The 17,243-nt window shown below is 43.9% G+C and overlaps 1 protein-coding gene across 5 annotated transcripts in view; it reads right to left on the bottom strand.

Annotated features, from left to right (window-relative positions):
• NRP2 (neuropilin 2) overlaps window positions 1-17,243 on the bottom strand; it is a 123,498-nt gene that overhangs the window by 5,571 nt on the left and 100,684 nt on the right. For 2 of the 5 annotated variants that reach the window (XM_038422252.2, XM_038422253.2), the window contains exon 16: window positions 12,441-15,194. The exons of the other annotated variants lie outside the window; for them this stretch is intronic. In XM_038422252.2, coding sequence (XP_038278180.1) covers window positions 14,914-15,194 — 281 coding nt within the window. In that variant the 3' untranslated portion in view covers window positions 12,441-14,913. Of the gene's footprint in view, window positions 1-12,440; window positions 15,195-17,243 lie in introns of those variants that run through there. 5 annotated transcript variants of the gene reach the window in all.

Below are 17,243 nucleotides of genomic sequence, written 5' to 3'. Positions count from 1 at the left end.
ATAGATCAAACCGTACTAACCAAATGTGCTTGCCGCAGTCGGAGTAGAGCTAAGTTACTTTGCTGTGTAATCTTTCCAGTATTAGCTCTATTCCAGGATAAATGCCTTTGTATTTAAACTTGCCTACATTTTTCAAAACTAACTATGATTTTTGGATGCCCACCTGGAGACACTTAAAGAAGATCAAGCTTGCTGAGGACCCAGCTTTCTGAAAATCAGACTCCTACAAAGCGTCTCAAGTTGCACACTCCAAAAGGAGACACTTTTGCGAATATAAGCTACTGTTGTGTATCTCACACGAGTTGCAAAAGAAGAAAGAGATCAATGTAATTTAAAAAAATCACCTAAAATGACAAGGCCAAAGAAGCATAATGTGCCTAAAAAGCAACGTCTCAGAGTTCTAAGGACCTTTCCAAAAATTGCAAGCTACTAATTAAACCTAAATTAATGTGTTTGCCATGACACTGTTACACAGGTGCCTCTGTTCAGAAATTTGTATCGGGGTCTACTGTTTTCAAGAACTCCAGCTTAATACTATTCATTTAGTGAGTTAGGACAATTTATATCGCAGCATGACTAAGCTTGACAAGAAGGGGAAAAAGACATACACACATCCATTGAGTAGTTTGAACTGTTACCCCATCAACACTTATCAAGAGGGAAAGAACTTCAGTGCCTTAGAAAACACAATCAATAGTCTATCCATCACTGCCTCCATGTGCATTAGCCTAGAAGCCTGGGTGTATATCAGCAGCACTGTCCCACCCAAGAGCTCCTCTCTGTCCCAGACCGACACCTAGATTCCCACCACGCCATCAAAGCCCCACCCTCGTTCTGGATAAGGAGAGACTGGGTGCAATTCTCCTTCCGAACACATCAATATTGCTCCTACAGGGCCAAATGAGTAAGTGTTGAGATGCCTCAATGTTGGGGTGCCTTAAAGAGGCCAGAATTATTGAGCATTCACCCTATGTAAAACAGGCTTCTTTAAAGGCAATATGAGTAAAGGGAGCTCATTGGGCCATTAAGCAGCATGAGGCACGCCTTCCTTCAAGGGCCTGGTGGGCCAAATTCACTGTGGATGTAAGTAGTTTGTTCCACTGTCTCTCCTCATAGTTCCTGGCCTCTTCAGGAGAAATGAATCCAGAACTGGGAATTTAAAGTGGGTGTTTACATGGGAAAGTACCACCACCACTAGGCCACTGTGGCAATCCTGCCAAGAATGTTCAGTACCACCATCATTATTGTCAGTGCATTGAGCTCCACATCGAAATGGTGTCATTCATTGTGCACCATGGCTTTAAATAGAAAGCTCCTGCCTGGAGAGATCACAGAATGCAGAGAGGCACTTCTGGACAGTAATTCAGATGCTCTGTTTGAATCGGGCATAAAGGGAGGGTGAGAGACCTGGATGGAACAGAAGTATCTACCTCCCCCAGAACCTACTAAAGTCAATGGGAGTTTTTCATTGACTTCACCGGGCTTTGGATCAGGCACCTTATTAGCAGGAAACAATGACACTTTGAAAAGCCTGTGAGATTGGGATTTAACTTTCATAGCATAAGGATGTAGAATGGAATGGTTCACCTATCTACAGGTCCCTCACTCCAGCCCTAGAGATAAGCCCAATATAAAACCCCAGGTCCAAATCACCTAAACTTTGGAGGAGATCAGATCTAATGTTTTGCAGCTGGAGTTGATGCAGGTTTGAGCTCTATATGCTCAAAGGAATTTAGGTCTTTGAGGTGGTGGCTCAGCATTACTTCAGCTCCCAAGGTCAGCTTGGCAACTGATTGCAGTGTCCTTAACATTGGTGTTAATGCTATTATTTTCCCACATCGTCATTAGCACAGCATTTCCCTTCATCCTCATTATTCAAGCAGTTAAAAATGTTTCTTTTAATTTTCAAGTGAAGATGGGAATACGAACACAGAAGGGACCACTTGTGTCCCTCATAATGATCAGTGAGGAATGTAGGGAGAGAGAGAGAGAGAGAGAGAGACTCAATTAATTGAGCTGAGGCCCTGCTATCAGTAGCTTTTCAAAAAAGAAGGAGCAAGTTCACCTGATTTCTGAGCACTTCTGGGACTTGACCCACCCAGATGAAATTCTTTTAGGATCTGAAGAACTGCCTGAGGGCCTCATGCAAGTATTTGGAATTGTTCATGTACAAAAATCACTCAGAAAGTACTTCAAGCTAATCATCAAGCAGGCGACAAGAGGTCAAATTCTGCTGTGAGTTTCACCCATGCAATCATTTTGAAAACATAGATAGCATGAGCATAAATTAAGCTAGCATTTGGCCCACTGCCTGGAAAGGGAATCGTTGGACTCCACTGAGGCAGCAGAGTAGATGCCTGCCTCAGGCTCTTCCAAAGGCTAATCATTTTGTCCGAAAACACATTAGAAACTCAACTCTGTTTCAGTTTCTTCTCAGCTAGTTTTGGTGAGCAGGATGGAACTAAAAGTGTATCGGATAATCAACACTTTTGAAAGAACATCAATTTTCCAAGCCTTAAAGGGAGAACTGAGCACTGGGGAAAACTTGAATAAAGAGACCCTTTATACAAAAAGCTATTTACTCTGCTAGCAATTGTCTCTACTCCCTTTGCTAATATTGCTGATATTTGTGTTTGAAGAGCTTTCTCCCACACAATCCATTTCCTCTTTCAGCATAGTCCTGTAGCAGAGCCAGGATCCTCTATTTATCACACAGCATTCTATTGCCATCAACTTGTTTGTGATGTTGTGCATCTGCTCCAATGCATTGTCTATGAATGAAACCAAAAAAACCCTTCTTTTTTCCATACCAAGTAATTAGCAAAATCAGCCTTGGCTCTTTGGTGGCCCGTTGCGCTGAGACCACCAGACTCACATCCAGTTCCTAGCAGCTATGTGCTCCCATCGCAGAAAACAGCCCTGCATTTGGCATTAATTAGCACCTTTGTTGACAAGTCTCAGCACAGATGTGAAGACCTGGGTGGGCCATAAAAACTGACCCCTTGGACATACTCCCTCTGTCAGGTTCAAGGCACATTGTCAGAACCATGACCTGCCCAAGTGTTGTGCCACGCCCGTCATGTGTATAAACAGAAGGCTTTCATTCTTCAAGGGCTATCCATCTGCTAGCTTTCACATGTACTCAATTTACTTGAATATTTTAAATGAAAAAATCATTAAGGAAAGTTATGCAAGAAAGTTAAGTGAAACTCTATTTAAGTATGATGCATTTGAAAGCTTCGCCCGGTGTGAAAGGCCCTTTTTAAGAAAAATGTGTTAAATTATGGCTACAAACCTCCAGCTATTCACGCTGAAAAGCAGTAAAGATGAAGCCAACGTAAGTGATGGCTTTCGAAATGGCCGGATGCCTAGCAGAGACGGTTATCTATTGTATCTGAGATCACTGCCAGCAAGCTAAAAGGCTAATTTATGAATCCTGAAAAAGGAAGATGAGGAGGTTTTAATCAATGTAGTTGAAACATCTTAAATAGAATGAACATACCAGCTCAAGACAAGGGGCTAGCAGGACAGAGGTTGGTATTTTCAGAGACATTAGGAGGCTAAATGTACATTGCTTTAAAAAAGTGACTGACCATAATGATTGCAGGGGATGTGACATAGGAGGTAATGTGCTGACCTTTTTTTGCTGCTTTCGCTCAGATTGGGCTTACGTTGTAAGTGAAAACAGCATAGAGACGTCAGTGTAGTCTGGAGCTGATATGCATGTGTATGTCTCAGTCAGTGTGCTGGGTAAATGGCTTTAAGCCCACCCAACCAGTCCCACTTTGGTCTATGAAGTTTGGTTTCGGTGCAGTGGCAGTGTTGAGGGAATGACACTTGTTCACAACACCATGACATCTCAAAACCAGCATGCCTACCTACAACATAGGCCACAACAGAACCACGTTCAGTAAATTTTGCATCACACCCATACATTTCTCTCTAGGGGGGGGCCTGTTTCTATGTCTAGAAGGCCAGTTTTCCAGACCTCAAATCATTTTTGTAGCTATTTTCTGAACTCTTTCCAATTTGTCAATATCCTTTTTGAAGTGTGGACCCCAGAACTGGACACAGTGTTCCAGTAACGGTCTCACTAATGCCCTATACAGAGTTAATATTACCTACCTCCTCTCATTTGATATCCCTCTGCTCATGAATCCAATGTTTGCATTTGCATTCTTAGCTACAACATTGCCGTGGGAGCGCACGATCAGTTAGAACTCAACTTGACAGGCTGCTTTCCCTGTGGAACCCTATCTGTGCTCTGAGGATGGGCTCCCAGAACATGGGCTCACAATGTGGCAGTGTCATGATGCAAACACTACTATTTCGCAAGGCCGGAAAGCTTCCAGGTTCACTGACCTTTGCACGTCGTCAGAACCTGAGCTGCTTTGGGTTTGTCTGCGCCCAAATACTACAGCTACCACGTACATGACACACTTTACTTAGAAGAACCTTGTAGGGATTTTGTAGACATCAGACTGAGGTGAGCTGCCAGAGCTCTGTGATGGTGATTCATATAACTCCAGTTTTTCATTGCATTTCACTCATCAGTGATGTATGCAAAGGTCTATTTCTTTTTTTTTTTTTTTTTAGAAATTATCTGAATGACTCTAGTTCATTTTGCATGCTTGGTGTACTTTGAAATCTGATCGAATCCCAAAGTGATCGCCTAAAATAACAGCACATGATTTGCCTACACAGTGCACTGGGAATTTCCCCAAAGAAAAAAATCCACCTACATACTCATCACGTCCACTTACACACTTATCACTACCCCATTTGCTGGAGAGACAACATGTTGAGTGGGCAGCAGAGCATGAGAGCAATTGTAAATGAGTGATTATAATGGAGTGTTGGTGACCAGAGAGACTGAGTACCACCATGTGACCAAACAATAATGCACAGTACAGCTTGATATATTAAACTCGTACATGCATGGACACTAAAGTTGTCCTGCCCACCTGGGAACTTTTATTGCCTCAGCTATTTAAAACGGAGCCATTCTTTTAAAAATATTTAGAGGAATGATCTGAAGCCCTACAGTTTACAAGAGTTTTGGGCCAATACTCTCTTGCCTTAGTAGGAATGTGGATCATGCCAGTATTTTAAAAAAGGGAGCACTGGGCAATATAACGTGGGGACCAGCCTTGTGCTAGCAGAAAAATGGACTATCGTAGGCTACTGTAATATTTTCATAAAGGAAAGGCTGGAAATGTACTGCAGAGAATAATCCTTGCATTGGCAGGAAATGGATTAACTGACTTACAACAACTGTCTTTGGAATGTCAGTTGCCTTTGTGTTTTTGGTGTTTGCTAGGTCTGCGTTACATTTACTAAGGAGGTAGTGTGGCCTAGTGGATAGAGTAGTGGCCTGGAACTCAGGAGACCTCTGTCCTAATCCCAGCTCTGCCACCGTCCTATGAGGGATGCAAATCACCTCCCTCTCTGGAAATGGAGTTAATGATACTGACTTCCTCTGTAAGCACCTTGGGGTCTATGGATGCCCAGTGCTATATATAAGCTAGGCATTAGTAGTAGTGGTATCGATTAAGGGCCTGATTCAGGAAAAGCAGCCCAGGTCAGCAAAGCTTAAAGTTAAATACACCCTTATGTGTTTTGCTGACTAGAGTTGGGGTAGAATGTGTGTTTAAGTATCTTCCTGACTCAGAACCAGCATGAGGGAAGCTAACATAGAAGCTTTTAAAGGTCATCACTATCAGCACTCTTCTTTCTATCTGTCATTTCCATGAACCCATAAGCTCAGCTCCATTGTATTTACGCATTGCAACGCATGTAATCTCTATGGTTCTTTACACATAGAGTGCAATACTAGTACAAGGCACACAAGGAGACCACACTGCAGAAATATGTCCCCCAAAGGCCTGTAACATTGCGTAGTGTTGGGTGGTCTAGATTCCATATACAGCATATAAAGCAGGGCACCAGTATTTGCATGCCATATCAAAAATGCTGTAGAGAAAACTAGAACTTCTCTGCCATAAGGAATAAGGGCTCAACTTTTAAGATCCTTTTAGCCTTTTACTTCCTTCAGTTGTTTATTTCTAGCTCTTTTTTTTAAATAGCAGAACAACTCAAATGTACGTCATTTTGTTTTGTCATTGTGAAGCAGCCCACCTTGCCATTACTTCATTTCGCTTCCCCATTGCAGTGTTGTCTCTATAGATGTGATCACCAGATGGTTGTGAGGTGGATAGGTCCCAATGTGAGCGAACGGAAAAACAATTCACAAACACATGCACCGCATGAAGGGTTACTATCTCATATGCTTAGTAACTGTTTTTTGAAATGATATATCCTCACCATTTCCAAACAATTTTTCTTCCAAACACTAAACACACTTAATTTACGCACAGACTAAATCCCTGCCCAATTTTAAAGGACAGCTGTGTTTTGGATAGAGCTTAATGTAAAAGGAAAAAAAGCCCCTAGTATCAGCTTGACCGTCTTGCCTGGTATTGTAACTCCTGTATTTTGTATTTAAACCACCTCCCAGGAAGCCCTGGTTTGGGACTAAGCTCAGAACTCAGAAAGGGATGGGGTGCATGACAGCGTATGTCACTGTCACTGTATAGGACACACCTATACAGCAGCTGGAGGAGTATTTCCCGGCTTGGCTAGACGTGCACGCACTAGCTCTGCTCCAGTTAGCATGTTAAAAATAGCCATGTGGCCATGGTGGCACAGGGGGTGGCTTGGGCTAGCTGCCCAAATATGTACATAAGATATCGGATGGGGTGGCACTTGGGTGGCTAGCCCTCCCCACCACCTGGGCTGCTGCAGCTGCACTGCTGTTGTTTGCATGGTAGCTCGAGCAGAGGTAGCTTCGGTATGTCACCCAAGCTGGGAATTACACCCGTCAGCTACTGTGCAGATGTATCTAGAGGGACATTCTCATGCTCTTGCTGTGTGCTACATTCTGAAGCTGTGTGAATCTCAGGATCAGTTTGCATTTTCAGTTAAATAGAGAGAGGGATTTTCACTAAAAAAGAAAAACTAAAGAATGGTGATTCAGAAAGAAAGGTACAAGGATAAACAGGAGGGGACAAGAGCATGGGGGAAGTATAGTCATATCCCTCTTTCTTCAGAAAGCTTCCTCCCCTACGGCCTCAACCTGCTCCCATTGAAGTTAATCTCAAGAGTCCCGACCATTTCAATGGTATGGGATCAGGCCTCTAGACAGGGGGTTGGTCATGCATTTTCCCTAACAGATTGGCATGGGAAACAATAACAACAAAGTGGATGTGAGAGATTCAGCAATGATGTCACACCAGGACTGACTTTAGCATGTATGTGGCAAACGAAGACCCCCCCTCCCCCCATCATTAGAGTCTTAAGCTGTTCCACATAGGCTCCTGGAAGGATTCTGATTTTTGCATATCACCAATGAAAGCTTTGGTGAAATGATGCAGATTGCAGATGTGTCTAATGATGAGTAGACATACCAACATCCGTGCTATGCTACCCAGTGTTGGAATATAGCTTGACTGTCTCCTGACCTGGTGTGCACATGCACAAATAATATCATCAGAAACTGCCTGGTCTCCTGAGGCAGCACGAGCAGATGGCTAACAGATATTTTGCTCTCTCTCCTTCTAATGTACAGAGTAAGCAACAGACTGTGCGACTGGTGCTGCTGTGCTTAGCTATCTAGGGAACTGGCTGAGTGAAGTGATTCCTAATGGAGCCCTTCACGTGCAGGTCACTGGTTCAACGCCATCCCAGGGCGGTGATTAGAGAAAGTTGTTTCCAAGCTGATGTCCGTTGTGCAATTAGTTGCCCACGTGACAAAACACAACTCTTTAAGTTGGTGCTGGCGGTTGTCATTTCCAGCTGAGAGGCCAAATGTTGAATGTGCGTGGGGACCGACCTTCCATCTCGCTCTGACAGGTGCTCCCTGCAGAACAGGGCTGAGCTGCATGGGCAGGGCAGTCTGAAGATAGCTCGGCCACGTTTGGTGCTAGAGCTGCCAAGCCACCACCTTTCCTGAACGCTAAAAAGGTGAGGAGAAAAGAACGAGCTGCTCTGCTACCTCTTGATCTTTTATCCTCCCTCCTTGTTGCCGTTGTTTTGGATAAGGGTAATGATGCTATCTCTCCAACTGGCAGTCACTTCTGGATTGCCAGTAGTGTCACCGAAGCCACTGATGGAAGTGCTGTGGCCAGGAGCCAGGATGCTGTCTAGCTTCTGGTCCCTGCCTAGAGTCTGAGCCTGATTCTGCTGCCACTTAAATCAGGAAAAGCTGTGCTGAAGTCTTGTAAGTCTGGCAGTGTAAAACCAGTCTCAAGAAGAGCAGACTCTCACCTCCTCAGTTCACAGCTCAGGAAAAGCAAATGTATCCAGTCACATGAGAAACAAATCCAACTATTGATGCTATCTGCTATATGCACTCCTGGGGGAGCTGCCCAGAAATCAGTGGTGTTCTCCCAGCGAGGCAATTGGCCCAGTGTGTGTCCAGTCATGTTGCTGATGGACTAATTATTGCACCTTCTGGATCTTGTGCAAGTCTTCATCTAAATCACACCCTCAATGTGAAGGGGTAGCCCAAGAAGGAAGCAGCCCGAACTTTCAACAGCGCAGCACACGATTTTTTTCTTCTTTAACGCTGTTGCTGCTTCGTTTGTCCTGCCCTACAATGGGTAGAATATTCAGGCAGATGCACACTTACTGTGCATGGTGTCTGTGTCTATTGTGGCTAGCACATGGAGCTTCAGCCTATAGTGCTTCCATAATACAAATACAATAATCAAATGCCTTGGCTTCACTTTGGTGTCCAGAGTCACCCGTAAAGGCTGATTACTGTGAACATACTTTCTGGCATAAATATGATCCTTCACAATAATCACAGAGCATCAAAAGCTACTGTCAGAATTGCCATACAATGGCCTCTCAGCAAAGGGCCAAGCACAGAAAACGCCCGTGCAGTGACTCATTGGTGGCTAAACAGGCAGTTTCAGCCTCCAAGATAGTTAATCTGTATGTTTCACAGGCAACAAATGCACCAAAGAAACTCACCTCACCTTGTCCCTACAAATGGAACTATTTTAAATTAGAGGAAAAACTAAGTAAGTACCTTACATATTGTATACACAGAAACAGTCCATCAGTATACTAGCATTTAAATGAACCTTTTGGCCATATTTTTGAGTGACGTGTACAGACAGTGGTTCTGCTTCTGATCCACTTACACTTGTCAACTCCACTTAACTTAGGTTTAGACCAGCATGGAAGCCTAGCACTTAAAATTCTAATTGTCCTGCAGGGTGAATTCCATTGAATAACCTTGAGTTCCTGTTAAAGCAAGCAAACCAAAAATCCTCCCTCCTGTCCTGAAGGACCAGTAAGATTTTAAGGACCAGATCTTCAGCTGGTATAAATTGACGTAGCCAACAACCAATCAGACCCTGGTCCCCAAGTTAACTACCTAGTTGTTTTGTAGCTAAGATAGCTTTACGTATTAGAACTTAACCACTTGCCTTAAATCACCTGTGTCCTTTGATTCTATAGAAGAGTGAGTGCTTTTCCTCAAGCATATATATGGGTGCCTTGTGTGATCAGCTGCTATTCTACTCATACTACAGGACTGATACTCAAGCTGAGAACTGAACTCCATGAACCTATTGCAGTTATTCTCCTGAGCCAGGTCTACACTAGAGAACTAGGTTGGTTTAACTATGTTGGTTGGAGTTTAAAAAAATCCACCCCTTGAGTGGAATATTTAAGCCCCTGAGTGGACAGCACTAGGTTGATGGAAGAATTCGTCTGGTGACCTAGCTACCACCTCTCGGGAAGATAGATTACCTGCACTGATGGGAATCGCCCCTTGGCATAGGTAGTGTCTACACCGAAGCACTACTGTAGTGTTTAAAGTGTAGGCAAGCCCTGCGTCACTAACACAAGCCCCTCAAGTCTTCCTTCAATCACGCAATGACTGATTGTATTTCTTTATCTGTCAGCATGCTCAGGGTATGTCTCAGGAGTACAGCTCCAGGTTACATCCACAAAGGTGTGGTTTATGATGACAAAGATACTCACAATCACTTTGTGTATATAACTACGGAGGCTGCCTCTGGGCCTTCTGCCTATTGCACAATAGACATAAGCTGCTTCCATTCTTTGCTCTAAAAGAAGGGAATGCTGCATATTGGAACGCTGATCCTTCACTGTTCAGCTGGCCCTTCCCAGGAAAGCTCTACCACAGAGGTAGTCAATTATTTTTTGTCAGGGCCAATTTCTTGGTCAAGGTATAGGCAATGTCTAGATTCCAGAGAAAATAATTAAAAAACCCTCCAACCATAATGATAAGTAAATAAAAAGATTGCAGAGGTCCATTCAAAAGTGTTCGTTGGTCTGGATTTGGCTCGCAGTTTGCCTATTGAGCACTGCTGCACTACCCTTTTGAGATTGCTTTTTAGGGATGAACTCAGTGCTTCATATTTACTGCAGAAGAGAGCTTACTGGAATTGCATGTACTCTTTGTTTTTTTGCAATCATGCTAATTTTGGCTGTTTGTGCATGACACGCTCGCCATCCAGCCGGTATGTGCTTCCTGTTTCAAAGCTTGGTCAACTTGCGTGTAAAGTATATAAGGCATAATTAACCCCCAAAACTACCCCTTCCTTTCATTTGCTTACTTAAAGATTTTGCTCATAGTGAGACCATCAACATTTTCTCTCCCGCTCTCTTTTTTGTGCATGTTTGTTTTGCATTTTGCTTGGATGGTCACTGAAGTGTACAAAATGCAAATTATGAGTGTTGGCGTGCCAGTGATCTACACAATTAAAGCAAAAAAAAAAAAGTCTACAACTCTTCAGCTATGCTTATATTTGTACAGCCACAGCAAGAGGACAAAATTTGAACTCTGAATTATTTGATTTTGGCCTAAAATCCAAGTAAATCCAGGAAGTGCCATTGCAAAGCTCTATGAATGTCAGACTGAAGCTTAATGCTGAAGGAAAATAAATATATACATAAATGTTCTCATTAGAAAAAAGTAGAACTGGCTTCAAAATAGATTTTAAATCAGAGGCCTAGCTGCTGGCTCTTCTGAGACAATGTAAGATGCACAGGCCAACATAAAGGCCAAGGAAAGGAGAAATACCAGATTCATCTGTATTAATCCTCGGCCTTTCTACAGTGCAGCTGGGCCCCTGCTTTCCAATGTGGGTAGACAGATACGCGTTCGCTCTGCTGGAGCTAGAGCGCTAAGAACAGCAGAATGGCTGCAGTGGCTTAGGCTAGTCACCCACATACGTACCAAGGGTCTCCGGGCTATTTTTTAGCTGCTAGCTTAATCAGAGCGAGAGTATCTACGTCTACCTGAGCTGGAAATTCCGCCTCCCAGCTGCAGCATGGATGTACTCTAAACCCAAGGGCTGCTGAGCGCCTCTTCTTTTGTACTGGGGTGGCTCTCCTGAGCCATCACCCTACTACGCTGGCACCATTGCTATTTTTAGCAAGCTAGCTTGAGCAGAGGTACATCTCTGTTTGCTGAGAATCACCCCCCACCTTCCTGGAGCTCCAGTAAGCTGCACTGAAGGCAACTGCGCTATGTTGACTGACACTAGCTGAAGCTCTGGCCCTCACTACCTATTTTAGCTTGTTTAAAACTGTTACATGATGGAATCCTTTAACTACAAAACAATTACACCCAAGGACCAGAGCAATCTCCACAGTAGCCATTGGGGTGCTCTTTGGGTGCTTTTGAGCACAAAATGCCGGGGGGGGGGGAAAGTGTCAAGGTCCTTGGCTGGTGTAAACCAGTGCAATTCAACTGGAGTTAATGGAGTGGTGCCCACAGACCCCAGCAAGGGTCTGGCCCACGCTGCCTTGACCATTTAATTCTAAACACTGTGCCAGTCCATGTGACAAATTCCTGGCAATGGTGAAACAACCGCTGCCACTTTTCTGTACAGCTGACATTCAGAGGAGCAGAAAGGTTTTTTAAAAAACTGTTGCGATTTTCTTTTAATGGTATAGTGTGTGTATCTCGTGTAGGGACTAATTGCACAATTTAGCCAGCTTCCCGTGGGGCACTATGAAATTATAGGTCCCCGGCTTATTTAGCACTTAAGTAACTTTAGCAAAATCCCCAAACAATCATGTGTTGGCTCAGCTGCCCCAAACTCCTAACTAGGAATGTTACAAGAGAATCTAAAAGCCACTGTTAAGGACCTGATCCTGAGCATGGGGGGGGGTCAAATTCTCAGATGATTATAATCTTGGCATACCTTCACTGACTTCATGTACACCAGCTGGGGACCTTGCCATGAGGTTTTTGTTAGTGACTTGAATGGAAGCATAATCAAGCTTTGAGTTGCTAAAGGAAAGAGCCCTACCACTCGGAAGGGAACGTGTAATGAAACGTCAGTTTGTCCAATGTCGTTTTCATAAACAAACAAAGAAACCCTCCCCAGATGTTTGTATAAAAATATCATCCTTTTATTACATTCCACACAATACATCTTTGAAGAGTTTCAAATTTCCACAAGATATTTTCACACACAGGCAACTGCGCAATGCTGGGGATGTCACAGTTCTTGGAAGGGGAGAATTGGGAGTAAAAATCTTTAAGTGATTTTTGTTGTCATCATCTTTGGTGATTTTTATTTTTAACACTGGCCCTCAAATTCTCCTCTCAGATACATCAAAGCACTCTCCCTCACGGCAGGCTTGCCTTGGTGTAGCCAAGAGGAGAATTTTACACAGGGATGTCGTACCAACTTCAGAAATATTACTAGAGGCTTCCCTACCCTATTGAAAACTGTAGGTTTGATCTGAAAACGCAGCAACAGTCTTTCAATATTTTATGTCCATTGTTATCTATGATAACTTAGCGTTGGGGATGTCATAGCAGAAGTGATATGTTCGATCCTGCCAGTGCTACATAATGAAGATGCTCACTAATAAATGACTTTCATGCTGGAAGAAGCTCTCCTAGGGCTCACGTGGTACTGAACGCATCCTGAGAGGGGATGGATGCCCCTCAGTGCCTCCTGACTTCAATAGGAGTTGAAGGCACTTAGTCCCCTGGCCCCCAGGCTTGAAATCCCAGATATGTGTTTACTCTGCACATCTCTCTCTTTCTAGATGTATCCACCACCACACATCTCAATGCGGAAAATCAGTTTTAGATGTTGTGCACTTTAAAAACTATCTCCCTACTAAAGCAGCACTGTGTGATGTTACCAACTAAGCGGGCATCTCCGAAATCGGCAGAGTAAACTGCCACATGCATTGAAGCATGCTACTGACTAAGGCTGGGAAAGAGAGAACAAGAGTGACATCCCCATGAACGTGCGCCATTGGGGATTGGCTAAGACTCAAGCAGCCCTGGTCTCTGTCATGATACGTGCCAACCCTGCATGTGCAAGACACACTTTCCTGATCTGATAGAATGAGCAAGACTGCAAACAGTTAGCAGAACTGTTATCATTTTTTCTGGGGGCAGAGAGCAGAAAGGATGGCTCATGGTCTTAATGGGGGGAATCTGATCACTTGCCACAACCGAACATGAAAAAGCCTGAACTTTGTTCCATGGAGGCGCGTTCTGCACAAATAGATCAGACTTAATGATTCAAACCACCTTTGCCTGTCATCGCTTGGTAATTTATATAAGGCATTTTCACTGCATTACTTCAGAGCCAATCAATAAGTGGAGGCTTATCTTGGTTTCCATTATTTCTCCTTAGTTAAAGATGCAGCAATATCTGGATTTCACCAGGCCTGTCTGCTAGTGTTTTGTTTGATGCTCTAAGAAGCAGAACATTAGCAAATGCAAAACTAATTGACATTCTATAAAGTCAATTAGCCATTTTATGATCCAGGAGCTACAAACTTGGGCAGAGAAAACAAGGTAAATTAGACTCGTCTTTTGTAAATTTCTAGTAAAATGACAAGGAAGAGGATTCCCACTTCCCCTGCAAAAAGATAAATATAAAAACATCAGCATCGGGAGTGAGGTTCCTTAAAAAATAAATAAACCTCAGATTCAAGAAACTACAGTATGTAACATCCACCTTAGATCTGCTTTAAGTCTACACATTACTCCAAAACTGGGTTTAACAGATATAAACTAAACATTCTTTATGAGCTTCTCTGTTATAAGGCAACTTGAAATAGATTCACTTCTGGACAGGGGTGGGGTGGGAGGTGGTTTCCGCTACCAAACAATGGCTATGTTATGCTGGCTGAAGAAATAATAAGACAGGTCTTAATTTTGAATGGCGATGAACCTCTCTGGATCCTTCCCACCATCCAAGGAGGTCTTTTGGACTGTCCAGCATGGCCTGTTCTTTTCATTATGCACCCGCTGATGTTACAATATGAAATATAAATCCAGCCAAAGCTAGATAAGGCAACAAAAAGCATTGTTCTCTTCCCCAAGTAAACAAATCAGTATATTTATCGCATATGGTATCCCAGGCCTTCCACAGGGGATAACACATTCCCTGTGTAAGCAGAAGCAATACAAGCAAGTTAAAAAGGGGCCTCTTTTAAATATACATTCAATCAGTCAGCCTCACACACTCCCGTGCACACTTACATACATATATTTATATAGACACACGCATATGCACGCACGCACACCAGCTTCTCGACTTGCCATCAAGTTTCCTTACAGGTTGCCTACTGGGAGAATCAGTCTTTGAAAATAATAAAGAGGAGCGTTCCCTTTCAAAGTGACATGGGTGGGCTCTCTCTTCTGGCGATCCAAGCTGCAGCATTAGTTTAGAGGTTGTAAAAGAACAGGAAGGGCTGGGAAAGGCAGGGACAGAGATGTCTAGAGTTCACACAGACGCTAGGTGAGGAGAAAAGTGCAAAAATCGAGGCAACGTATTTGAAGTCTTAAATTTTGTTTTTGTTTGTTTTGTTCTTGCTCCTGTTCGGCTCTCAGCAGTGCGAGCTGTAGTCTTGTTCTAGTTTTATTGTTAAGGTGGGCTCCACTGCCAAAGGGGCCCCGTTGGTATAGTGGGAGGTTTTGTAGGTGATGGCGTGATCACTCTTCTTGGCCGCATAGCGGAACCGGTGGTAGTGGAGCACAAGGGCCAGCGCGACGGAGACCAGCACCAGAACAGCACCTCCGGCGGCCATAACGTAATACCAGTAGGCTGGGATGGGCTGCACTGACACCGTGTCCACTGTGGGCTCGCTCCCTGGCAGAAGGGTGCCCCCTGGTGGAGAGACATAGAAGAGTGTTGCTAGGTGGGATGCATGCAGACTAATAAAAAGAAACACACATGCTTTCAAGAGTACAGCGCAGCATTAAGTGAGGTTATGTGACCCAGCTCCAGATACGAAACTTCCTCTTTGGGAGAAACACAATTTGGACGTTTGATGAGCAGACATATTAAAGCAGCTTATTAATTAGCCAACCTGGATTTAAACACAAATTCCAGCTTTTTTTGATATAAACAAAATCCAGGGTTTTTCTGGTTTTTTTGGAGGGGGGCCTTCCCCAAATCAGCTAGGTCTTGTCTCCACATGACAATTTCTGTCAGGCAATGACAAAACGTTACAGTTTTAACTGGAGGTAGAGTTTCATAGCAAAGCAATAACGAAGTCGCAATAGAATGCTAGGAAAGAAATCAGAGGGAGAAATTTTCTTCATTCTTAAGGGAAAAACAGTGAAAAAAGATCTCTCACCCAGGGTGCCCTAGACATCTATACAGAGATGGGACCATTACAGTCATCTAGTTTGACTTCCTGCATAGCACAGGCTGTGGACCGTCACCCAGCATTCCTGCACCAAGCCCACGATCTTCAAACTTTTAGCAAGCCAGGGATGCACAGTCCACGCTGCTGAAAACTAAACTACTGTCAGGCACCTATGTTGCTGAATTCAGTCTTGGTAAGTGTCTGGGGCACTCACTGTTCCTCCATGTTTAACTCTTTTTGTGCCTGCACATATCTCACACAAAAAAAGGAAGGGGTGGGGGAGGCATGTATCGTTTTGTGGCCGAGCTATTTGTTTTAAAGGTCATGTCTGGATAATACAGCATACATATGAATACTGTTTTATTGCCAGCCTACACACACATGCACACATACGTCCTCCAACAGACTCAGAAGATGCTAAGTGGTATGTTTAGGCTAAAACCTACATATCTCACTAAAGCAGGGCGGCACTAATGCTCATGCAATTCTTACTCAGACCGCTCAAATGTTGCTTTTGGAGACAAGTCATATCTAACTGGGGATGCAGTTTTGGAATTTATTGATTGACTGGTCCATGGGCGAGAGTCTCTGAGGAAACTTTCAGCTCACTTGTTCTGTTGTTGAACAAAGACATTTTAGTGTTTCTCTGGAGGCAGCCTGACGCTTCTCTCTTTTTGCTATCGTTTCTGCAATAGAGGGACTCTTCCCATACAGACGGAGCTGCCAGGAGCATCTTAAAGTGGATAATTTGTGGGCTTCTGTGAATTGGTGTCAACTTATTATTCAGCTCACTGATAATAACTGCTGCTTGGCAACCAACTCTGTGTCTGTTTTCAGTGCATGCGCAGAAGATTCCAAGGGGAAAACGAAATACTGAAGGATGAGTCCTGCTATGCACACAGCCAGGATGTTTCCCATAACACTCCCCTCTCCCCCAGGTGTCCTACGAGACAGAGGTGGTGATCTATGTGGTAGGTCTGCAGAGTTTTGTTCTGCTCTAGCCTACATAGGAGATCAGTTGCTGCTTAGTCACAAAAAGTAATGGGAGTGAAAAACAGGGATCAAAACTACATCCAGAGCGCTTGGTAGAGACTGATAGGGTACATCCTGCTTCTTTGGTGCAGGAGATTGGAAACGACCCACACGTTTGTAATTCCAGGCAAGAAAGAGTCTCCTTTCTCAGAAGAAATGTACGTTCCTCCCCTGATACACACACACTGTCACAACCATCATTAACTGAGCTTCTGTCTCAGCAGAGAGGCCACTTACTGGATGGTAAAACTCTCCTTTCACCCTCCCCCAGAGGCAGTCCCTCCAGAACAGAGTGGAGGGACATGGGTGGGGTAGCATGGGCGAAGTCTGTAGTGTGGCTGCCCATGGTGCGCCTGTTCTGGGCATAAGCAGAGATGCCAAGAAGGTCTGTCCTATGTGAAGTTGGGCAAGTTATTGAGTCTCTCTGTGCCTCAGTTCCCCATCTGTACAATGGGGATAACAGCATGTCCCTAGCTCCCAGGTGAGAATAAATACATCACAGCTTGTGAGGTGCTCAGAGGCTATGGTAGTGG

The sequence above is a fragment of the Dermochelys coriacea genome, chromosome 11, assembly GCF_009764565.3.
Source record: "Dermochelys coriacea isolate rDerCor1 chromosome 11, rDerCor1.pri.v4, whole genome shotgun sequence".
Classification (NCBI taxonomy): domain Eukaryota; kingdom Metazoa; phylum Chordata; order Testudines; family Dermochelyidae; genus Dermochelys; species Dermochelys coriacea.
Note: the sequence above shows the minus strand (reverse complement) of the source record. Positions and strands in the feature narration are given on the sequence as shown.